The sequence below is a fragment of the Symsagittifera roscoffensis genome, chromosome 10, assembly GCF_963678635.1.
Source record: "Symsagittifera roscoffensis chromosome 10, txSymRosc1.1, whole genome shotgun sequence".
NCBI classification, from domain to species: domain Eukaryota; kingdom Metazoa; phylum Xenacoelomorpha; order Acoela; family Convolutidae; genus Symsagittifera; species Symsagittifera roscoffensis.
In genome coordinates this window covers 4,848,375-4,873,792 of record NC_087071.1, presented here as the reverse complement: position 1 = coordinate 4,873,792, position 25,418 = coordinate 4,848,375, and the positions used below count along the sequence as shown (strand labels likewise).

The 25,418-nt window shown below is 30.3% G+C and overlaps 1 protein-coding gene across 1 annotated transcript in view; it reads right to left on the bottom strand.

Annotated features, from left to right (window-relative positions):
- Positions 1 to 3,899, bottom strand: part of LOC134855109 (uncharacterized) — a 49,145-nt gene extending 45,246 nt beyond the window's left edge. The window contains exon 1 of the mRNA XM_063871506.1: positions 3,640 to 3,899. Within this exon, the coding sequence (XP_063727576.1) occupies positions 3,640 to 3,764 (125 nt within the window). The 5' untranslated portion in view covers positions 3,765 to 3,899. The remainder of the gene's footprint in view (positions 1 to 3,639) is intronic.
- Between the last annotated feature and the right edge of the window lie 21,519 nt (positions 3,900 to 25,418).

Below are 25,418 nucleotides of genomic sequence, written 5' to 3'. Positions count from 1 at the left end.
TGTTTGAAAGTTGCGTGACCAGCGTTTTTTCCATTAATGGGATTTTATGGCTAGACTCCATTGACGAAACTGCATGACTAGCTCTTTTTCCATTGATAGAATTGTAGGATAAAATTTTTTTTAGATTGAGACAATTTTGTTGTCTGTTTCTCTTTGTTATATTTGTGTTTTGCCCCAAAACACAAAATTGAAAGTTTTTTAAGATCAAAAATTAATAGATTAAACTGCAGACTAAATTGATTATTGTGTAGAATTGCACAGAATAATGTGAAAAAGAAAAGTGTTTTTTTTTTGTATATGGCTATAAAATTTCTATTACCTATAAAATTCTACTTCTATTTCTATTTACCTTTATCTAAGACCGAAACATAAAAATTCAAAAATTTCAGAAATATTTTTGCAAGTTTTGCGAGTGATGCAAAGCACCTGTCACCTCTGTGTCTTAAAATGGGTTTAGCGACTAAAATCAGAAGGAAACACTCTTTATTTTAAAACTCTCAATAAATACAGTTCTCATAAAAAAAATTGTATAACAATCAATTTTTTATGAACAAAAAAATTAAGTTTTTGACAAAAAAAGATTTCCATCACACAAATGCTGAAAATTTGTTTGAAACTACATGAAAAACTGCTACAGGATTATTTCGCAGCTTTTGTTTGCATAGAAAAAAAAAAGATTGTTCAACAAATTTCATAAATGGAAAGCATTTTTTTCTAGATTCCCCTATTGGAAAAACATGTTAAGTTTTTTGACCGGGTATTAATGTTCAATGGTCGTTTACCGGGTATTTAGGGGTCTATTAGAATAAATTATGAAGCATTTATGTCATTTTTTAAGCAAAAACCGAACTGCTTAAAAAAAGAGCTGATTTTTTTTCTAAAAACTTAATGGAATTTTTATTTACTTTTTAAAACAGTTTGGGTGCTAATTTTGTAGAAAAAAATGCAAACTAGTTCAATCTTGAGCTTAGATCCGGGTGGCTTTCTCATAGATTAATTTTGCATAGAGTACACCGTCTGCTCGTCACGCTATTTTATTTTGGGCCGGCTAGATTCGTGCAATTTCTTAGCCTAATACCGATCCTATTCTTAATTATTATATTTCCTATTCTCAATAGATTAATTATAAACTGGTTTAATTGCGAGACAGAGGCAATTGATTTCTGGAGAGAAAGAGGCAACTGACTTTTGAGCTGTATTATATTTTTTCTGGCTGAAACTATGAATAGTTTCAGTTTTACAAATAATCATAAGTTTTAGTAAGGGATCATGATTGGTTAGTTTAAATCAAATACAATAATAAATATCAAGGCACATAATCAATACTTTAAATGTTGTTTTGAATTGGCTCCAATCTATACTTTTTCAACTGAAAGTGAAAACATCGAGATTTGCGCTAAAAATATTTTTTTTTTGCAATTTTTATCAAATTGGTATTGGCCGACTGCCATTTGTTTCTAACAATCCAAAAAAAATTGCGCTAATTAATTTAAGTAGAATTGGGGAAGGCGATTTTTGTTAAACAAATACTAACTTTTGGCGGAACAGTCCGACTTAATTTTCGATAAACTTTCTACGCGCGCGGTTATTTTATGGAAACTAAAACAAATTCCTTGGCACAATTTAGCAAACGCATGAACAATTATTTTGAAAGAAACCTGTCGCTTATCATGACTTTCTGTATGCTGAGATTGGAAATCGTGTGAAATGTTCCGATGATCAGCAACTTTTTTCGATAGTTTCAACAATGATAATCAGTTTTAAGCAAATTTCATTGGTTCTATGCGATGTTGTGATAAAATTTTTCTCGCAAATTAAAATCCGCATTTACTTTTTGAAAAAAAAACTTTTCGCTCTTTGCCATCAGTTTTCAAAGACTGCACAATCAAAAAACAAAGCGGTTGTCTGATAACTTGTGAAACTATTAGATAATGTCTCAGATAATCTCACCAGTAGTTGAGAGCTTATTTTTTTCAAAGTTGGTTTTATATCACCTCAGATTTAAAATTAAGTTTACTCGAATTTGAATAAGGTATGTTAAATTATTTATAGCGTAGGTCCATATTCAACGTAGGTGCAAGTTACAACAGAGGTCCAAATTTTGGTCCCGACTATAGCCACAAACCCCTTCTCAATTTTTAATGTTAGCTAACAACTGAAAATTAAACTTATTCTAGCCAGGGTTATCTTTCTTTCTTGTTATTTTTCATCTAATTCAGTCGCGTTAAATAATAGGAAAATCAGAAAAAATTTTAAAACTCGAATAATTATATAATTTTCCATATATTTTCATTAATTTCTGTATCTGTTTTTTTAATATATATACCTGTTTTTTTTAATCAGTGTGATTGCAAAATTCTGCGCTACTTTAAAATCCACTGGCTCTTCTTGTATTTATATTTAGACATTTAAATTAAAAGAAGCTAATTTGGAAGATCGCCATTGTACACAAAATGTCTAATTCAGACCTCTCTGAAACAACTGAAGCACAATATCCAATCGAATCCACTTGGCCCAATCTTTTTTAATTTTTATTATAAATGCTGATACAACTAAGGGTTAAAACATTGAACTTATGTTAAAACTTAGTTAAAATTTCGAATTTGCAATGAAATTCACAACATTGCAACTTGAAGTTATTCTGCAACGACCAATTTTTGACATTGCTCTGAATTTCGAAAGAGTCTTTCAAATTATAGAATTATTTTCTGAATTCCGGGACTATTACTAGATTCAATGAGCAATTAAGCCAGACAAGGTTCATTTAGGCAGAACAGGAAACAAATAATTTGCACGTTTTTTTTTCGTTTTCTCATCAATTATATACAACGACGAGTTAAATTTTCGACAAATGGCCGATAAAATTGAACTAGTTGTTTTGTGGGTTATTTCCTAAATGGCATACTTCCCAAGTTCCCAAATGGCATAAATGTCAAGTAATTCAACCGTTTTCTATCAATTTCTAATTCTAACATTTTGTCAGGAACGAAAACATGTGAAGAAGATTTGAAATTAATTGGCTTCAAACAAATTTTGAGCGACATATTTGTCAGAAAAATTGACCTCAAGAAGCTTATCAATAACCGCAAAATGTCAATCTACAGTTGAACTGACAACTTGACAAATTTACTCGCAGCGTTCACAAAAAAGTGTTCTCTTGGTTTTTTAATGCAACTGTAGCATGAAAATTATGCCATTTGGGAATTATGCCATTTGCGACGTAATTCTTTTTTGAAAAATCAGTCGATCAAATTTTGTCTTAAGTGTTCTTGTCGTGAACTGTTCCTCGAAATCTTTCTTATTATTTTCGATTGCTTTGATTACTTTCATCGGCAACACATCAGAGTTTCGGTCCAATATTTTATGTAGTTGTTGCGAAAACTATTAAAACGTGCTTTTTTGCGCATATTTCTTGGTTGAAAACTAGATGTTGTAACATTTTTGAATGCAGTTAGAAGTTGAAACAACATTAATTGAAATTTGGTCTATTCTTCTTTTCTTAGTAAAATTCGTTCAATCAATTCGAATTTATTCTAACTCTGTTAATAACTTAGAAATAATATAATATCTATTTTAAGTCCATGCGATTTGTTTAGAAATCTGAAATTTGAAAAAAATGAGCTAAAATACGAGACTTACTCTTTTTTAATTTTTTCGTTGAGTGGGGACGATGCAAGTTTAGGCACTTCTTCTCTGCTGCTCCTGGCCTGCTGGTTTTTCCTCCGGTTTCGCCTGAAGATGTTCAGTCTGTAAACTAAGTCCATAATACTAGTTCAAGGTCAACTGCTTTGAACTTGAAACAGCGAAAGACCTGTTCGAAGGTCCAAGGTTTAACAAACAATAGTTCAAGGTCAACTTCACAACAGTTTAAGGTCAACTGCTCTTGATGTCAAACGGGGAATGTTCGGAGAATATTTAAAAATTAGAACTTTAAAGGTAACAAAGGTCACAAATATTTTTTTCACAGTTCAAGGTCAACGGCGAAAATTGAAGATTCGGAAGGTCAACGGCGAAAATTGAAGATTCGGAAGGTCAACGGCGAAAATTGAAGATTCGGAAGGTCAAACAAAAGTCAGAAAGGTCAATGTCATAAGGGTTAAATCGCAGGTGAGTTTAAGTGTCGAATAAGGTTTGATGGTTAAGTAAGTTTGAAGTACAAGTCAGGTCAAGTTTTTTTGTTATTGGTAAATAAAGTTAAAACAAGGGTTCATAACTAGCAGAGTCGATAAGGACAAAATTGATGCTATTTCAAGAAATTTGATAATTCCCAAAGCCAAAAAAAATAAAAACCACTTTTCGAAAGAATCTAATCGTGGTCAACTCGTAGAAAATTTGCGACGAAGAAATTTCGAAATCTCCCGCTATTATATAATAACTACAACTGACTGGGATTTAGTATTTTTTATTGGACTTCAAAGGCAACTCGCCAGTGTTATAACTTTTCAAGACCTGAAGTTTTATACACGTTATATTGCCTTGCTTATAACTAGTTTAATTGTTTATTGAAGACAAGGGATCAAACAGAATAAATAAAAACAAAATAAGCTAACAGGTTGTTGTGAAATTCCAGGATTTCAAGCGTAAAAATGTGGAAATTCAAGGCGGGTACATTTTGTAGCTGTCACTTGCTGGTTAAAAATAGGTAAATTTCGGCAAACTAAGTAAAAATTAATTTTTCAAACATTCCTTTCGAACATCAAAAATCCTCAAAACGAACAGAAACTTCTAATTCAAAACAAAATTTTGTAAGAAATATAGGAGTCAGAATTGTCTGAAATCGAAAATTTTTGATTGTTTCGCATTTGAGCAAAATCTTTGTTGCGCCCAAAAAACTGACTTTAAATAAAATATTGGAACATGATAACTAATTTGAATATCTGCCGCGGGTAATGCGGTTTTTATAAACTCATTGGGCTAGTTAATGTCACTTTGTTTAACAATGTGCATTTGGAAGAAGGTAATTTTTTGATTAAACTATTTTTCTATCAAGGTTTTCTTTGTAAGAAAGTTCAACGTGTAACCGATTGAGACAATTCTGCTCGTCAGTTTTTTGTCCATTGTGTCCTTGATTTGATTTTAATAAAGAAAATTAACTATCAGCTAAAACTGAAGGTTAAATTTTTTTATCTTAATTTATTTGGTTACTCTCTAAAGACATAATTTCTTGGTTTAAAAATCAAGAGACAATTTTGCAAAGGTTGATTTTTTCGAAAAAAGCGGTTGGATTATGCAACAGAAATGAAAATAAACCTAGGAACTGTAATTGTTATCTGCCTTAAGAACAAAGCTGAAGATGTTTTTAATCAAATCAGAAGTAAAAAGAATCATTTAAACGTTTTAATGCCGGTATTATAAGCCTTTAGTAAAGATGATACAGGAATAATTTTATTTCCTTGATAGGGGTAAAATTTACAACATTTTCAGGAAGTTCATTATGTTAAATAGAAAGGATGAAAAGAAATTGAATGAATAGCTCGCAGTTTAGTAATTGATTTTAACAAAAAAGAGATTTTGAGATTCAGTTTCTCAAGAACTGTGAAAAAAACTGTAAATCTTTGCAAGCCACTTTAGACAATTTGGCTATCGATCTAAATATGGAATTGAAGATGCACTAAAAATACGACGAAAAAAATGAAAAATAATTAGGAGAATATTTTAATCTTAGGATGGAAATTAAAAAAAAAAGATTTTTGAATTGGAGGAATTGAAAAAATATATATTTTGAATTTTTAATTTACTTTTATTTTTCCTACAAGCGATCTTTTAAATGGAATAAAATACCTGGAGTTTAAACTGTCTGTGTGAAAAAAATGAAAGGTTCAAACTAAACGATAGCGATCAAATCTGAAACCATAAATACAAACTAACTGTTTTCTTTTGCAGCTGCAAAAATAAAAATAACATCAAAATCTGAAAAAATTTTCTCGTGCTTCAACAAAGCATCTAATTATCATGGTAAGAAAAAATAATTCTTTTCAGACTTAGATAAATAGAAAATTTATTTATTTTGTGATATTATGAGAGGTATTGGAAACATCAAAATTAATAATTCATTACATAACTGATTTTTAAACAACTGAAATGAAACTCTATAAATCAATGTCTTTCAAAAATTTCTACTTTTATTAATTTTTGATAATTGCTTTGAAGATTGCTTTAAAATTCAACTTAAATATTATTTTCACAGTTTCATTTCAATTTTTTCTCTGCAAAGTTTAAATTGGCAGCTAAACTATTGCGTTTAATTCTTATGAATGATATGATTGTTCAGCAAAATAAGATGAAGGAGAGAAAAAGCGAAATAATTCATTTTTTCGAAAAAAAATTGGGTTACTTCTGTTCAAAACACGATTTGTTTTTTTTATACTTGATTGATGATTATCGATGAAAACTTAATGATAAAACGTCATAATTTTCTTATTTAAAAGCGTCCTGTTTTTGAATTAAACCCAATTCGAGAGTTATTTTTACAATTTCTTTTCAATTTTTCTCGGTAAGTTTGAAATTGGCAGCTAACAGATAGCTTTTATTTCTTTTAATAATGAAAATTATAAATTGATGACCTTTTCAAATTATAAGAAATATTTGCTCAATATGGTCGAATCATTTGTTTTGCGAAATGAATTCAAAGGGAACTGCGGCCAAATGTTTAATTTTGTTGAAAAATTGGGCAAATTCTGTTCGAAAATACGATTTGTTTTTCTCTTGGTTGTAAAATTGTATGCAAAATTGTAAAATTGACAGAAAATAAGGTGATGAATGTTAACTTTGACAGCTCATCAATTTTCAGTTCCTGGGGATGCTAAAACTTGGGGGAAAATTGGTGAAAAATGGGAAACCAAACAAAGTGACATACTTAACCGAGAGACAAAGAAAAGGATTATTGAATTATATATCAATGGAGGTTAATAAATAATATTTCATCAGAGAAAATAAAAAAGTGACATTTTGAAGTACGGAAAAGATAAAATTAAATAAAACGATAATTGAATTGAAATCGCAAAAAGTTTAAATCAATGGAAAAAAGCGAGGATTTTTTCTGTATCATAAAAGGGACTTTTAAAATATTTGTAGGAAAAGGTAAAAATATCCAATTCATTGATAATTATAACATAAAGGTATGCTATATCAACTCCTAATAAAACATATGAAATTTAAGTCTTATGAAAAGAAATATTAGACATAGAAATAATAAAAAAACGCCGCACATAGGTGAATTATACTTTTACTTAGTTATTGAATTCCATTCTTTTTTTCAATATGGAAGGTGAACACAACTAAAACCCGGATTTATCGGGCGACGAAATTTTCAAGAGCAGTGCCCTAGCGAAATACGAAATTATTTTTGTTATTACTCTATATTATAACTAAAAAATGAAAGTATATACGTATCTGTACCCTATAGGTTTTCAAATGTCAACTGGTTATAAATAGCGTTAACCAAGTGTAAAATTGGAACAGTAATGCGATCCGGAATCGAAAAAATTCCGAATAAAAAATGTTTCATCTAAATTTTAGGTAACGTCAGATTTTGATAATAAAGTCAAAGTGAAAAAGTGAAGAGCTTATTGATGTGATAAATTCGCCCAAAAGGGGGTTTTACATTTCAAGGTTGAATAAGGCTTTACCTAAAGGAGCTTTTCTTGGGAAAATCAAATTGATTTATTCTGCAATTCTGCAACCGGTAAAATGGTCAACAAAATGTTTGGTTTCATTTTTAAATTAATAATATTTGCCAGCGATTATTTATATCTTCCGATATGAAAATGCAGCTCGAGTAAACAAACCTTCGCTTACGACGGAAGAGAATTTAAAAGGGGCGGTGCCCGAGATCAAAATTTAATCTTAGACCAATTTATACCCCAAACAAAGAGACTTATTAATAGACCCCAAAAATCATTCAGAAAGCGTTCGCAGACCCGAAAGCGATTATTGATGAGAAAACGGCTATCAGCTTTGTTATGTAATATATACGAGATGATTAAAAACCTTGTGATGATTAATGATTACTTTAAGAAATAGTATAAGTAAAAGCAAATTATTTTGGTCAATGATAGTTATCACAGAAACTTAGCATCCTTTAAAAATATTTCCACCACAACAAAACGGTGTTTTTGGCCAAAAAATTTTAAAAAAAAGAATTTTATGATCCCATGTTTTAAATTTGGATGCAAATTTGGTTTTAAACCTGAAGCCAAATTTTCCAAAAATTATATGCGTAAGGAAAGGAATAAAACAGAATAAAATATGAAAGGCGAAATGGTATCAAATTTGATGCCTGATTGAAAATTTGAAGGCCAGTAAAGAAAGATAAAACAAGCTGAGGTTACGCAAGCTCCGGTTCTAATTTCCGGTGTTTAAAAAACATGATTATTTTTTGGGGGAATTTTCTGAAATGTCATTTGTTCAAAAAAGTTCAAAGCATCTGGTGCCTAAAGCACGACTTCAAACTGAAAAAAGAAAACAGTTTTGATCCCAGCGACCAAATTCAGAAAAAAAATTTTGAAAACCAAAAAATTGTTTTCAAAGTGAATTCCCGCATTGAGAAGAAATGAGCTGCAATCGATTATATACAGATAAGGTACCAGAAAACTATATAAAAAAAAATTTGATTAAAATCGTTGTTTGACAATCAGTTCAATTTGATGATGCAAATCGCAGTTTAAAAAATCTATTTCAATCGATTTTGAATTGCTTTAAATCTTTTTGTGTCATTTTTAGCATCATTGTTTACGGGTTTGAGTAACCATAAAAAAGATTTAAATTGATTACATCGACTTGTGACTAATTTTTTGTCTGCTCCTTTTATACAGGTTATAAGCAGGTTATAATCAAACAGATTATCAAACAGTAGACAAATAGCCACAAAAAATGTAACATATGTTTTTCAATAGATTTTTCGTTTTGATATTTGGCATGAAAATGACAAAAAAAAGATAACTAATACTTTTTTCTGCGCCAAAAATAAGTTTTTTTTATTTGATTTTCTAATTAAATATTATTGACAAACAAAAAAAAACAGCTTAGAAAATTGATAAAGAAACAGACATAGGAAAAATATGCAAAAATTTACTTTTAATTACCGCGGGAACACTTAGTTTTGGACAATTGAAAAGGATCTTCGTTCAAGGTAATTGTTTGAGGAAAAAAATCTCCTCGAATGACTCCTGCTCTCCATCGTTTATATAGAAGTTTCTTGGAAATACAATTTGCTCAAGCTTCGAAACAAAATTTACAATTAAATTAAATCAATTTTGTTGAGATTTTGATGGTTTAAACTAGTTGGCGAAAATCCATTTAACTATATTTAAATAATATTTATGCATAATTTATACCGTAAAAAAGCAATTTAGTCCAATTTTAATAGGTTTATGTATCTAAATGTGCTATCGCAATACAATTAATACACAGTTTTATCTGTTTAGGAATAAATTTGAATCGACTTCAATGTCAAGTTTGTCAGTGTGAGTTGCATTTCTTCTTGAAGCAGATAGTTTCAATTCAGTAAAAGGTTTTTATTTGGTTTATGACTAAGAATTAATTCTTTCATTATAAGTACGAAATTGAAATTAATCAAATGTTGAAACATTTCAATTTTTTTCATAAGAATTCGGGTCCAAGTAATCACTTCAAGTTTTTTTCAGATAAGGTTATATACAGATTATATACAGATAAGGTACCAGAAAACTATTAAAAAAAAATTAATTGAAATCGTTGTTTGAGAATCAGTTCAATTTAATGATGCAAATCGCAGTTTAAAAAATCAATTTCAATCGATTTTGAATCGCTTTAAAACTTTTTGTGTCATTTTTAGCATCATTTTTTACGGGTTTAAGTAACCATAAAAAAGATTTAAATTGATTACATCGACTTGTGACTAATTTTTGTCTGCTCGTTTTATACAGGTTATAAGCAAGCTATAATCAAATGGATTATCAAACCGTAGACAAATAGCCACACAAAATGTAACATATGTTTTTCAATAGATTTTTTGTTTTGATATTTGGCATGAAAAAAACAAAAAAAGGATAACTAATTTTTTTCTGCGCCAAAAATAAGTTTTTTTAATTTGATTTCTGAAATAAATATTATTGACAAACAAAAAAAAACAGCTTAGAAAATTGATAAAGAAACAGACATAGGAAAAATATGCAAAAATTTCCTTTTTAATTACCGCGGGAACACTTAGTTTTGCACAATTGAAAAGGAGATCCCTTCAACGCAATTGTTTGAGGAAAAAAATCTCCTCGAATGACTCCTGCTCTCCATCGTTTATATATAAGTTTCTTGGAAATAAAATTTGCTCAAGTTTCGAAACAAAATTTACAGTTAAATTAAATCAATTTTCTTGAGATTTTGATGGTTTTAACTAGTTGGCGAAAATCCATTCAACTATATTTAAATAATATTTATGCATAATTTCTACCGTAAAAAAAGCAATTTAGTCCAATTTTAATAGGTTTATTTATCTAATTGTGCTATCGCAATACAATTGATACACAGTTTTATCTGTTTAAGAATAATTTTGAATCGACTTCAATGTCAAGTTTGTCAGTGTGAGTTGCATTTCTTCTAGAAGCAGGTGGATTCAATTCATTAAAAGGCTTTTATATATTTATGACTAAGAATTAATTCTTTCATTATAAGTACAAAATTGAAATTAATCAAATGTTAAAACATACCAATTTTTTTTCATTAGAATTCGGGTACAAGTAATCACTTCAAGTTTTTTTCATCTCGACAAAAAAGATGCGCACGACTTTGCTTCACTCATGACAGATATGTTTCGATCCTTTAGACCAAAAAGGGGAAAATTTTTGTTTTCTTGAGATAATCAAGTAGTCTACAATTTAATATCGCAACCCAGTTATGTTGCAACCGCCTCGATCAACTTTGGTTTGATTTTGACTTTCTCGGCAGAAAAAATTTGACGTTCTTAAAAACAAGCACTGGAGTTAAATATCGAAGCCGTATGAGGTTTTTTTTCGAGCTTGCGCAAGTTCTGTTTTGATGAACTTGACCGAATTCGATTAGATTCTGATTTTCAATTATAATGAACTGAAAAAAAACTAAAGTATAATTTTGTGTTTTTTTTCTGAAAAAAGTTCTGATCAGAAAACAAACACTAGAATTTTCTAAAAAATAATTTTGTATTACAACAAAAACATTTCAAATTTTTATTTGTTTGAAGATGTTTTGGAGCATCTACGGCGTTGCTCAAAATTTAATTTTCAAGGAAGTTTGATATATTTTGATTTGTGTCAAGTAATCTTTTTTTTGGTCAAAAATTATTGTGTGCTCGAATGTGAAAGTCAAAAATTAAAGTGAGCAAACCAATCACAGAAGTAACAGTCTATAAAAATTGTGCACATATTTTCAAACTAGTAGGTCAAGCTATAGAGTAACCCGAAAAAAAAGAAGTTTTTCCATGTTTGAGGTATGATTCGAAGTGTGATCGAGGTATGTTTCTGCCATTTCGACTGAGTTTTGGCATGTTTCGATTTCTCTCTAATGAAAAAATCGAAATATTATTCGTGATTTTATTGATATTCGAAATATTATATTCGTGCATATGTCAGTTTTATTCTTCCCATGAAATTGAAAAAAATTCTCAATTGTCGATTTTCATCTAGATCATTGCAATTTGCATTTAAAAATCAATTACTGAGGCTGACTTATAAAACATTTTAAAAGAAATATAACCAAATTTTCTGGAGAAATTTGAGGTGTCAAAACTTTACTGGTTCTCCGTGAAATTTAAGTTAAGAGCCAAAAACTCTCTTTGTCGACTTTTTATAAAATTGATCAGAGTTTACTGATTTGACAAAATAGCAACCAAAAAAGTCAGCGTTCTAGAATATTCTAATTATACTGATGCTCTGGAAAAGCCACACGCTTTACCTTTAGTGCATTCGTTTAGTGGACCACTCAAAAACTGTCTCGAAGGAGTCAGACGTGAAACCGGTTCAATACAGTGTGCCAACTGTAATTCTGTGTTTTACTCATTAAAAGTAGCAGATGTGAAAGTTTTATTCAATATTCTTCTTCGAACTTACGACAACAGAAACTAAGCATGGAGTTGACCGATCATGGCCAAAACATGACGAGCTTCAGAAAGCCATTAGCTGATGGTGCAACGACTGCAAGGTCTTTATGTATCTCGAATGCATAGAAAACGAGTATGCATCGCACAACAGCAAAAATTACAAAAAACACACGGAAAAAAACAAAAAAAAAAACAAAAAAAAAACACAAAAAACACACAAAAAATTAGCGGCTGATCTCTAAGGAAAAACGCGGTCGGGCATAAAGAGAGGTAAAAGTTTTGAAGAGGATTTTGCCAAACGTCTTAACGAGATTGATAGTTTTAATTAGCAATTTTTGGAGCAAAAAGTATTTTACAGAAAATGAAACGCGACAGGAAACACTTCAGTGTGCAACTCCTTTCCACATTTCCCTAAACTAAAATTTCTATTTTCATAGTTGTTATAATGGTTTAATGCTTGATGTTAGGATGTATGGTATGAAGAACAAATCTGTTCACAATAATTGGTTTGTTCACCAAGACAAATTTCATTGCACTTTAACAAATCAAAAGTAGTTTTAAAAACGGGAATTTTGAAACTGCTCATTTTTTTTTCTTTCTGTCTTGGTGACGAAACGTTTTTTGTCGGCAATCTTTGGATGGGCACTTTGGATTCTGCAAATGATACCAACAAAATTGACAAGGTTGAAATTCAACGTGTCAAAGCAGTCATTTTCATGATTGTCATTTAAAACAACTCCTCAATCTAAAAACAAAGCAAAAGATAAAATCGAGCCAATTCGTTCTCCAGTAGTAATGTTAAGTGCGGAAATGTAAAACTTGATTAATTGGGGTTTCGTTTGAAGACTAAATTAGGATGGCAATCAAATCACAGCATCAAAAAATCATTGTTTCCTTTAAATAAGAGTGGTTGACGGTATTTGTGCTAAGAATTACACTACGAACTTTTAAATAAATGAGAAAAATCTTTTTTTATGTCATTTTCAATTAAGTTTCCATGTGATCAATTTCAATTTTGTTTGAAGAAACTCTTTTAAAAACAGATTATCTGTATGTGCACTCCATCTTGTTTCGTGTACAATACAGTGCAGGTCCTTTTTTTCCTAGAGATCTGATGAATCCGTGGCTTATGAGTTCAGTTTGCATTCTCAAAAACTTCATTAAAAAAATTTTTTTCTCCAAAATTTCTAAACCTTGAAAACTGTTCTTAAAAGAAGTAAAAATCGTAACAAAAATTGGTACCAGCTATTCCAATTCTTCTGATTTAACTCGGTGTAGCGGCTTAGCTGCTAGCCAACTCTAGAGCTCCTATTTAAGCTAACTGAGGCAAAAGTGTAACGACCGAACTTATTCAAACAATCATCAATTTTTTTTCCGTTTTCTCAAATTGCCTAGACTCAGGCCGGAATTTTGACATGAAAGGAAATAAAGTTTTCAAAAAACCCAATTGAAAGCTAAATTTGGTCATTCAAAATAAAAACTTTTGCACTTTAAACTGTTCAATGAAAAAACGTATATAGGCTAGGCGCTCTCATATATTTTTCTGCATTTAAGAGCGAAATCGCAAGTTTTTATAATTTGACATGTACTAAATTGTTCCACTGAATTACTATAAAGTGAGCTAATTTTTAGTCTCGACCGTGTTGAACTCACCTGGCTTGAGCTTCTTAATAGTCATCCCCGATTCAGCAGTATACCATGAAAAAAGCTGGAAATATACTTGGATAAGTGGCCAGTGATCAAGGCCTGAAACAGCGACAAATATTTTAACTAAACTGCAGCACTTAATCATAGATATTTCAGTGTCACCAGCCTATTCCAAAAAGCAACGCTAAATTAAAAACAGTTCAGCGCTAAATTCAACATTCATAGCTGTTTCAGAGAAAAATTAGCGCTATTTTCGAGCTGCGAGATATTTTAGCGCTAATTCCGAGGTATAATTTGTCTTTTCCTAATCAAGGATAAATGGCCGCTGATCAGAGCGATAATTGTCTCTGCGCCAAAAAAATTGGGCGATTTGTTTTTGAAGATATTTGCAAGAGGTTTTAGCTAAAACCATTGCTTTCAAAACAACAGTTGCTTGTAAAAAAAATTAAAAACATTAAATGTTTACCAGATATTGTGAGACGAACTTCGATTGAATGGCCCATTGAACTATTTTATTTAATATGAAATAGCAAAAATTGGCTCCTCCTAATGATATTCTTAAGTTCAGATGGCTCTCTTTTCCAGTTGTTATCCCATCGAAAAAAAATGTGCTAACATCTCAAAAAAGTATGTTGTTGGTCAAAAATTGTTCAAAAAAATCTTAATTGATTACACTTATCAAGAAAAAATTTTTTTTTATGAAAACAGTTTTCTTTTGATTAAAATAGTCAGAAAATTATATGACAATTTATCAATTAATTGAGACCAAAAATATCTTCGCGATGCACTTTCTCAGCAAAAAGGAAAGGAAAAAAGAGTTCGAAATTTTTTTCGAAAACTGTAAACTGAAGTCATACTAACGGTTTTAGCTAAACACAAAATTGATGAAAAAGGGTGAAAAAGACCAAAATTATATTTTATTGTTGTCATTAAAGTCAACTAGATGAAACAAACAAACAATTTTTGTGCAACTTTTAATGGCAATTATTAGAGGTAAAGGTAAACTCGAAGTAATTTCCTTTTTACTGCTTCAAAGCAAGATGTCATTACCTGACATAACTCAAAAACTTTGATAAATGATTAATAAAATACCGAACGAATGGCTGCCTTGTTGTTTTTATCATATGCCTCAAAACGCAAAAACAAGAGTTATTAACAAACAAAATGCTAGTTTTTAGTTTCAACTAAGCAGCTGAACGAACTTTTGTTTCGTCTTTATGTCGTTTTCTTATTTCAGATAAAGGTTTGAAATGTTCAGACACCTAACAACCGATTGGATAGAGTTTGGATTTAAAAGTTTGGAACAGCCAGTCAGAGAATTGTTCATATGGTTATTTTTTCTCAAAATCGGCAGAGAAATTTAGAACTTAGGGGTTCAAATTTTTTATTTGAGAAGCCAATGAAATTGTTTTAGTTTTTTTTATAGCTTACAAACGACATATAGAAATTCTATGGGAAAAAGTTGCTTCATGTAAAAAACGAACAACGTTTTTTTGTTTCTTCATATTTTTGAGCAAGTATTGAAAACTAAATTAAACCAATCTATTTTCTCAAAACTTTTGAAAATTTGACAGGCCTGCTTGATGAAAAAACTCATTTCATTGTTGATGTTGGTGTGAAATTGGTTTCTATCAACTATTTTCACCAGCTTATAAAATTGAAATGTAAGAAATGTCAGAAACATTTGTAGCTGTTTCATTACGAGGCCAAACTGTGCGTTTTGTGAAATGTACGCGGATTCCGCAAAAAAGACGCTCCATTTTTTCTCATTTTATTTTTTTCTTTGATCGTTCCGACAAAGTTTAACATGTTAAAAAATTTGTCTCTGGAATCCAGGAATATACAGAGACATAATTGTGCGCCTATCCAGTACACAGTTTGGCCGCGTAATGGTTTTTGTTCATCTTACTCAATGTTTTTGACCTCTTTAAAGACAATTTCAAGTCCACCAACTTTTCATTTTAAAGTTATAAGCCAACAAATTTGAATTTAGCAAAAAGGCTGTTTTGACAAGTTGCTATTGATTGGCAAGGTACCACGATTTAAAAAATTCTCATCCAACAATTTCTAAAAATAATTTTTCGTCTGTCGCAGGTCAAAATATCAGTTATCTATTTGTAAAAAAAGGTATATAAACGAAAAAAAAACGTAAAAAAAATTTCATTCCATCGCACAAAAGTAAAAAAAGTTATAATTTTTGTTCCGTGAATAGAAATTGTTTTTTTTTCTTTGTATGCCTAGTCATGATCTTGCTTACCCATTTTTAAGATTATGGTTTCTAGAAAAAACCTTCGGACGATCAATTTTGGTCATTTTACTCAATCTTCTACTTTGATATACCTGATTTATTTTCAAAAACGCTGACTTAAAACTCTTTTGCCTTGCCTCTTCTAAAAAGATTTGAGATTAAAAAAATACGTCATTAGAAAATTTCAAGGAGTATATTTTCAAATTAGCCAGACTATAGAAAAAATAACAAATTGAAACTTAAAAAAAATATCCAATTAAAAACAATTTCAATAAACTGCTTTTTTAATCAATTCATTTTTTGTAGATAACCGCATTTCTTCTCAGTTTTAACATCAAACTGGCTAATAGTACTAGACCAGAATGATACTCGGTTCAATCCAGAGTTCAAATTTAGAAATCTCCGTTACAACCTTGCATTTTGGAACAATCAGTTATTAAAAAGCTATAACTGATTGTTTCAAATTGCAAGGTTTTCTTGCATTGTTGTTCCGACCATTTTGCATTGTTTTTCCGACCATTGGGTCTGAATTTTTTTTCTCTTTTTGTTTTCCACGCAAAATTAGGTACCACAAATAACTATCGAAAACTTTTGAGTGATATATAAAGCCGTTTCAATTGTGATTCAAACGACATTATAAAATTCAAAGATTTTTTTTTTTTCACTGTGTCGAGAAAAACTGTTTTGAAATTTAAGATTTTTGGTCTTATTTCGAACAAAATGGTGTGTGTATGTTTACAATAGCTTCCTTATGCGTTTTTAAGCGTGAAAACTTAGTTTTACTCAAATAAAATTGATTTATGAGTTTTTAAGCGCCATTTTGTAAACAAAGATTAGAAAATTCTGAAAAGTTCCGCAAAAAAATTTGATGAATTTTTGAAACTTAAAAAAAAAATTTTTAAAGTTTTTTTTTGTTTTTCTTAGTCAACTTTCTTCCAAAACTGTTTTCCGACTGGCCTTTTTACTATGACAGTCATATATATTTTTATATATTTATATTGACATATATATATATTACATATATATATATATTTATATTGAAAAACAAAAACATTTATATATGCAATATATTTATGTTTAGAACGGTTGGGAAAACTCCATTCAAGCGTCAAACTTTTTGCCTGTTTTCATTTACAAGGTTTAGCAACTTTATCCAATCTGTGTTTTGTTGTCCATCGTACTTTAATTTGCGTAATCGTTGTTAAAAAAAGTGCGGGCTGCTCCTCAATGTCAACTGGTATCCATGCTCGAGATTGAAGCAAGCATTAAATTATTTTGCATTTAAACTTTTCCATTATATGGGTTATATACGAGATGTGACATTGCACGAATCAAGGAGCGTGGATAAATTCCCGTATCCAAGATGAGGATAAGTTTTCGATTAAAACGGATTTAGATGAAAACCTGCGTTGACCTCCATACGCAAAAAAGCTTATTGTATAATTTCAAATAACAAAGCTGCTTATCATACAATTCCATGCATTATATGTGGGGTAAAAATTGTTTGTCATGCAATTTTCTAGATGAATGTTGTAATCAAATGCGCGTGAACAAAAAAAGTGTATAAATTTTTTTTTGTGTGAACCAAACTTTAATCGTTTTTTATTGTTGTCAAAATAATCTTACTTCCGTCAAAATTATGCCACTTGTTTCAAACCAAACTTTAATCGTTTTTTATTGTTGTCAAAATAATCTTACTTCTGTCAAAATTATGCCAATTTTTTCAATCTCCAAATTTTTTTCGGAGAAAAAACTTTTCTAGCTGTTCAAAAAACTAATATCTAGTTCCGTTCAAGCTGATCTTTTTTGGAAGAAATGTAGCTCATTTTTTGATAATTTTCTGTCTGGAACATTTTTTCAACAATTTCAATTAAATTAAAATTTAAATTTAACAATTTTTTCATTGGCTTTAATTGCTCTCAACCAGACGTTAGATTTATAAATTCAAAATTTTATTTTTCAATGAAGTTTGCCACTCCCGTGTTTCTAATGTTTTCCAGAGATGTCAAACTCTAGAGTGCACTAGCTTTAAACTCATTGTAAGGAAAAAGAACAAAATACAATTGGGAGCTACGCTGTCAGTTATACCAATTTCAATTTAAAATTTTTAAGTAAACCTTTACGAGTTTTTAAGCGTTTCAAGGATTACATTGCCAATTTTTGTATTCATGATTCAAAATTGCTACATTACTTTTTATATGAAGATTTGCTAACAAGTTTTTGACCAATAAATGTTGTTTTGGCTCAATTTCTCATTTTTTGGGCAAAAATTCAGTTCGAGTTTGTCTTGCATTTTGCTTTTTTGATTTGATTTGTGAGCTTTTGATTCAAATTGTGAGTTAGACTTCAAACTATAATTAAGCAATTTGCGGATCAAACGTTGAAAAAAAAATAATTCTTTGCATCACTTTTTTTGGTTTTTAGCCAAACTGTGAAGCTGGTGAGTCATTGAGAGAATTTTGAATAATTTTTCAAAAATAATAAAAGGCAAGTAACGAAGAATGAAATTTTAACAGTGTTAATTTTTGCGTTTTAGTTTTTTTTATCAGACGAAGTTTAAAAAAATGATTAGATAAAAGAAAACTGAAACTAAATTTCGCCAGCTAAGTGTGGAAAGTGCTGGGCTGGTGGAATAAAAAACCTTTTCCGTTTCAAAAACTATATTTCTATTTACAAACTTTTCATATAACTGTCATATTCAAAATTATTGTTTAAAATATTCCATAATCAATCAACAAGAATATAAGAGTTAAGACTTTTTTTGCTCATTGAGATCGTTTATCTACACCCTCAAGACTTCCTGTTGTTTCTGAGCTGTATTGTCTTTCTGAATCTTTCTCTTCCGAGGTCTCCCTTATCCATTCGCGCTCTTCCATACCCTCATTGAATTCACACTCAGCGCCAACAACTGAATTCAACAAAAATTGAACAAATTTTTTAGCTGAAATTATAATATTAAACCGAAAAGCAAGAGCGAACAGTACTGTTTGTAACAATCCGAAGCTCTGAGTAGCCCAACTGTATTTGGTTTTCAATGGAAGAACTTTTTAAAAAAAGATTGACAAAAGTTTCGAAAAAAAAAGAAAAAAAATCAAAAAATTTACTTTGAGGTTTTTTGAAGATCATCCCCCATATGTTTTCCTGGGTTGAATTTAATTCAGACATGTATCATTGTAATTGCAAAATTTTGACGTGTTTCAGGAATATACCAGCACAAATATATAGATTTTTTTTCTGATTTAACTAAGTTCGTTCTGTTACCGTTAAATATTAAAAAAACATTGATATGACATCGATGTTTCATCGGTATGACATCTATTTTAATAATTTTTAAATACATTGATGTCACATCGATGAAGCATCTATGTCACATCCATGTTTGAACTAAATTTCATTTCTTTCGATTTTTTTATTTATTTTCAAAATTTTGTTACGGGTCGTTACAAACGATAAATAATGATTAAAAAAGCCCAACAATATAAAAACTGCTATGAGCGCGCGTTTTTTTCTATAAAAATCAGCTTGACAAGGTTAGCCTTATGAGTAACAGTGCTCGAGCAATTGAATTTGTTTGACAGTGCTTAATTTTCTCTAGGAAAATTGCCAAAAAAAGTTTTTGTTCACAATTTGTATTTAACCCCACAGCTGAAAACAACTTAAAAACGCAGTTTTTCTCGCAAAAAAAGACATGTGTTAGCGTTGGTAGTTAGAAGGCTTGTGCAACGACATTTTCCTAGAAATAGGGAAATTCTTGGTTAAAACTGAAAAAAAAATAATGTTTAATTAAAAAAAAACCACGGCTATAAATCAGCAATGATATTGTTTTATAAATTCGTTCAAAATTTCGAGCTCAAAGATGCACTATTTTGACTTTTTTTCTTGATTTTTACATAAACTTTTGTCCATACCATACTCTGATTTGCATTGATGATTTTCAATAGTTTTATTGCACATTTCTAAGCTCAAAATCTGAATTATGATGGCCGTTTGCTTTATTTGTTAAATAAATTTTTGCCTAAAATCTGATTTTGTGATGATGTTTTTCTATCATTTCCTTGGATTTTTTCCAGCTCAAGATTTTATTTATATTGACCTTTTAATTGATTGGTTACATCGGTTTCTAGGCTCTTTTTCCTTTCACTCCACCTGCAAATATTTATATTTAAAATTACTACTCACTTTATTCAATTGTCAAGAAAATTGACATGCGGACTAACTAGGCAATGACAAACATATTTGGTCCTCATAAATAACCTTATAAAACCACTCGTTAGACCATAAAATTGATGCTCGTGTGAGGTGGGGGTCCAAGGAAAAAAGCCGGTTTCTGCCCAAAATCCGACTCACATTGATAATTTTCTATGATTAGCTTGCATATATTTGAGCTCAAAATGGGAGGTATAATAGCCAATTTCTTGGATTTTTAACCTCTAGCACGTGTGTTTTTGTTTAAATAAAATATAATTATGCTCAATTTATATTTTAAATAATAAAAACTTTAACTAGTATTCTTAAAATAGTGTAATAACCATAAAAACCAAAAAACCAACTTAACTTTATTGGATAAATTGGATCAACCGTACACATTTCCATCTAAGTCGATCCGAAACCGTTTTTGTCAGGGGACCCATGTTGCAATTTCCGTTTTTGTTAGGGGACCCATGTTGCAATTTTCACTCATGCTGCGACTTTGTGCGACTCATTTTGCGACTAAAAATTCAAAAGCCTGTTTCAGCCATGATTCATGGATAAAACATCCATTTGATTTTCATCCATGTTTCATGGATGAAAAAAAAAATTTTACATCTATGTTTCAGCCTTAATTAATGGATGAAACATCAATTTAATTTTCATCCATGTTTCATTGATGAATCATAGAACTGACAACCAGATTTCAGCCATGATTCATCGATGATACATCAAAGTATTTTGCTTCCTTGATTCATAGATGAAACTTGGATTAACATCGTTTAAGTGATACTTCAACATGAATGATACATGGATGCAAAAAGGTGAAAGATCTATGATACTTTTCTGAATTGCAATGCAACTTCAACCCGGGATGTAAAGAACAACGTGATAACTTCTTCGCATATAGGAAAGTTTTAATTAGACCAAAGAGCAGGCCACATTTCAAATTGGAACAATTTCTAATACGCATTAAATATTCGCTCATGCGTTAATAGCACGATATTAATTGCGCTGTAATTGTCCAAACTTGGCCAAATTGCGACCTTTAAACCCACATAACTTTACGAAAAACGATCGCAGGTGAAACGTTTTTTTTTAAAATTCGAGCTCCTCAAAACAACACTACTTTTCGACTAAAATTTAAAAAGTATATGAGAAAAAAACAACCCGAAGACAATTATTCTGTAAAATTCTTCACAACTTGGAGCAAAAGTATGAGAGTATATTATAATTCTTTTAATTTTCTTACTTTAAAAAACGTATTTTGATTTTTATGCCTGCTTCAATGCGTTTAAAACCCATTTTAGCAATTTTAAAAACAATATTTTTATTCGGATGCGCATTTTCAAATAGATAAATGCAGTCGCCTAAGACATATAAATTGGGAGGTAAATTTTGATTTGTTTAGCCAAAACTTTTAATTTCATAATGTGATCAGGGAAACCGCCGTCTCACATTTTGATCGGCAAGAAAAAGTTGTTATTAGAAATAAAAAGTCGTACCCTCTACGCTGTCAAAACAATTCCATTCATGAGTTCAGAGAAACCTTAATGAAAAACCTTGAAACTAAAAATCTCCTGTTTTATCAAAACTAAATAAACATCTGACAAAAAAGATGAATAAAAACAGAAAATGATTTTTAAATAGCACTCACCAAACATTCCAACGATGAGGCCTATTAGCAACACAAATAAAACAATCAAGAAAATTTGTTCCGCTCTCATTGTTTTTTTTAATTTGCTCCTTAATAACTCAACTTTTAGCAGCGATAATAAAATAATTTGAGGCGTGTTAAGCAAAATGAGAAAACTGAGTTTATTATTTTTATTCTAGCAGAGGTAAGTTTTTTGATAAAATAAAGATTTCAGTTTGTTTTACGCTAGAAATTATATGAAGCTGAAAAATGATCTTTCCGTCCCGTATTCTCCGGCCCGTATTCAATTATATAATTATTTGCGGCTTTCGTAAAACCATAGTGCTTTATTTGGTGTATTATCAATGAGGTGGTAAAAACTAGCTTTTGCTTATTGAGCAATAAAGGTTGATTTTGGTTTCTTGTTTGTTGGTTTTTCGTCAGGTAGATCTAAAAATTAAAGAAACAACATCAAGTAAATTTGGTGTGCAATCAGCACTCGGAGTGTGTAACTGATTCTTCTTGCAAAAGAAGTTCAAATCTAGTTCTCTGAACTCAATTGGCAGAAGTTGATCTCAACTGCAAGTTTTCAGGTTTTTATACATAAAACTTTAAAATCATTTCTATAAATAAATCTCGAAGCCTTTCGGTGGTTGCCATGCGTTTTCGGGTAGTTCCTCCCATACCCAAGCCTCGCTGAATTGGCAGTATCATAAAAGTACTCTGATGGTTTTTTAGAAGTACTCTGATGGAATAAAATTATCCGTTTCAACCATCATTCTCGATCATTGAAATATAAATTAGAGCTGACCTTTGAATTTTTTGAAGTTTAGGAAGCAAAAGCTGCCAATGGGTTGACCCCTGACCGTTCTCAGATTCATCGCTGGAAAAAAATTCTCTTTCATCTTTGAATGATTTAACTAGGCTAATTGATCGTTGAGTGAAAGTTGGGTTGTAGCTCTCTCTGGCTACGCTAGCCAGATAGACATTTGCCTCATCTAAGTCGCAAAACTGAAAAATTGAGTAAAAGTGTTACGCTAGACTGGGCATTCGATAATTCAGTGATGATTATCTTTGAAAATTCAGCCTGAGTACCTGTAATTTTCTACTAAATCAAAACAAATCGAACTTATTGCCAACTAAATTGAATTCGATTCTAGTTTAATTGCCAAGTTTTATCTCTATTTTTCATATTTTAGATTAATTCAGAGTCAATTCAATTGCCAAATTTGAAAAAATAGTTTTTCGATAATTCTTTTCGATTTTTGGAAGATTTTTGTAACTCCAGCCGCAAATTTTGCATTTCTAATTTTTTGGAGAATTTGCTCAATCCTAGAGAAGGATTGTATTTATAGATAATTATGATTTACAAAACATATATAGTTCGTGTTTTGCTCAAAAAGATTAGCCGTTTATCCGTTGGTTTATCTGTCAATTATTCCTCAATATCTAAGCTACTTATTAATTTACTTATTGACTTAATTACTTAAAATTAAGAATTTATGGAATTTAACAAAAACTAGAATCCAAAATATTATAAAAAACTACAAATTATTTCCAACGTAATATTTTGTTTTCCTAAATGAATTTTTTTTTAAATTTTCGAGGTTGATACATTTTTGGTATTAGTTAGCTTATTATTTAACTTAATTTTTTTCCGATTAATTAATTGAAAAAAAACACGGTTTCACATAATCAGGTAATCGTTTTTATCCCATTTTGGTATATAGCAAAAAACATCCATCCTTGCTCAAGTAATTCAACAAAAAAAATCAGATATAGCTATAATAAACCCATTAATCCTCCTTTGATGTTGCTATTTTCAAATTTATTTTTTTGTCAATTCTGTTTCACTGAGAAACTTTAAGATCAAATTGTATGTCGAATTTTTGCGGAGATTAAGCAAAATCAATTTAAACCAAATTGAGCTATTATGAATGAACTTAAAAAAAAGTGAACATGAAAACCGAGTAATGGAATATATCGACCCAAGAAAAACGTAGCTGCCAAAACTAAATTCTATCATGTGCCAATAATAAAATTAGAGAAAAATTTATTAAAACTTTTTTAACTGTACCTGATCAAACTTCGAAAGAAAATTACTAAATAAACACTATATTCAAAAAAAGTTTAATAACAAACTTTTGTCAAAATTCGATTTTTCCCGAATTAAAAAAAAAAAATTCAAGCAATGTGCTGCTGCTAATCAGTTTGCTGCTTCACGATAAAATTCTTCAATGTTTTGTCAGAGAAGTTTGATTTTTCATTTCCGACAACTTTGGCCGATTAGAAACCGACAGGACTCCAATTCTTATCAATTTTTTTTCACTCCAACACGTTTCAGTTCGCACCCTTTGAAACAACATTTCAGACCATCCCCAATTCCATTATTTTTTTCTAATTTTTGAATCATCTCAAAGAAAATTGTCCCAGTCTTGAAGAAATTCTCGCCTGTCCTGGCAAAAGATTTTGCCAAAAAGTTTTCGAAGTTTTCGAAGATTCTTCAAACTAAATCTAGAAAAGATTATTGTAAAGATTAGCCAAGAAGGTAGGCTGTATTTACAAGACCTTCCCAGGAGGTTGAAAAAGTTTTGGCTCGGCTAACCTCCTATAGATTCATCTTAGATTTTCCAAGAAGAAAGAAGGGGCAACAAATTGAGGCATTAACAAGATGAAAAAATTCTAAAAGCAATCGCAAAAACAACCAACAAGCCGTTATATTTTTTTTTGTGGAAAATATTTTGCTATAAGATTTGAAAAAATTTTGTTGTGAGATCAAAATATTTTACTCAAAAGAAGTTGACCGGCAACTTTTTTGGTTGTTTTTGTGTATGCTTTGAGACTTTTGTTGTTTCAGTACAGTAGATTGTATAAGATTTTATTTTATCTTGGTGCGAGATCAATGTACTGCACTGAGAGAACAAAAGTTAAAATCAAAAAACTAAAATGAAAGAACTTAGTAATTTAGTAAACTAGACTTTTACATTTAGTGCTGTAGATTTTGGCTCAGACGTAATATTGGTGCCTGAAATAAAAAAATTAAGTTACAAAACTGTAAAATTTCCAACAAGATTCCTGAAGGTTGTTCCGCTTTGAAACAAAATTCCAGAAGATCTTTGTGTGGTTCAAGGCCATCATACCGTTTAATGAGGACCCAACCATGTTTTTAAACTACAAAGCAACTTCTAAAATACTGAATTGTTCGAAAATGTCCGTAGCTGTTTAAGATTCTTCCAGTCTTTTTTCAAGATGACTTGACTTGGAATTCTTTTTTACTTCTTACCGTAATTTGTTATTGCTGATTTTACCTAATACACAATAAACGAAAAAAAAGTTAAAAATAGGTTATGCAATTTTATCAAATTTTTATAATTACAATCTGTTATTATTCTAATTACCCTGCGATGATATCAACCTTTGCAATAATACGTGTATCTTAGATTTGAAAAACTTACAGATAAGGTCCACGTGCACGAGTAGCACATGCAAAAAAGGCTGACGATTTTCAATATAATAAAACTTTGAAGCTACCAAAAAAATGTACCTCAACAAAACCATGGCTTGCCCAGCAAACATGAGCAAGGCAGACCTACTTTAAGAGGCGAAAAAACTCCAAAAAAATTTAGAGGAAGAGAAAAATCAGAAACTAACTT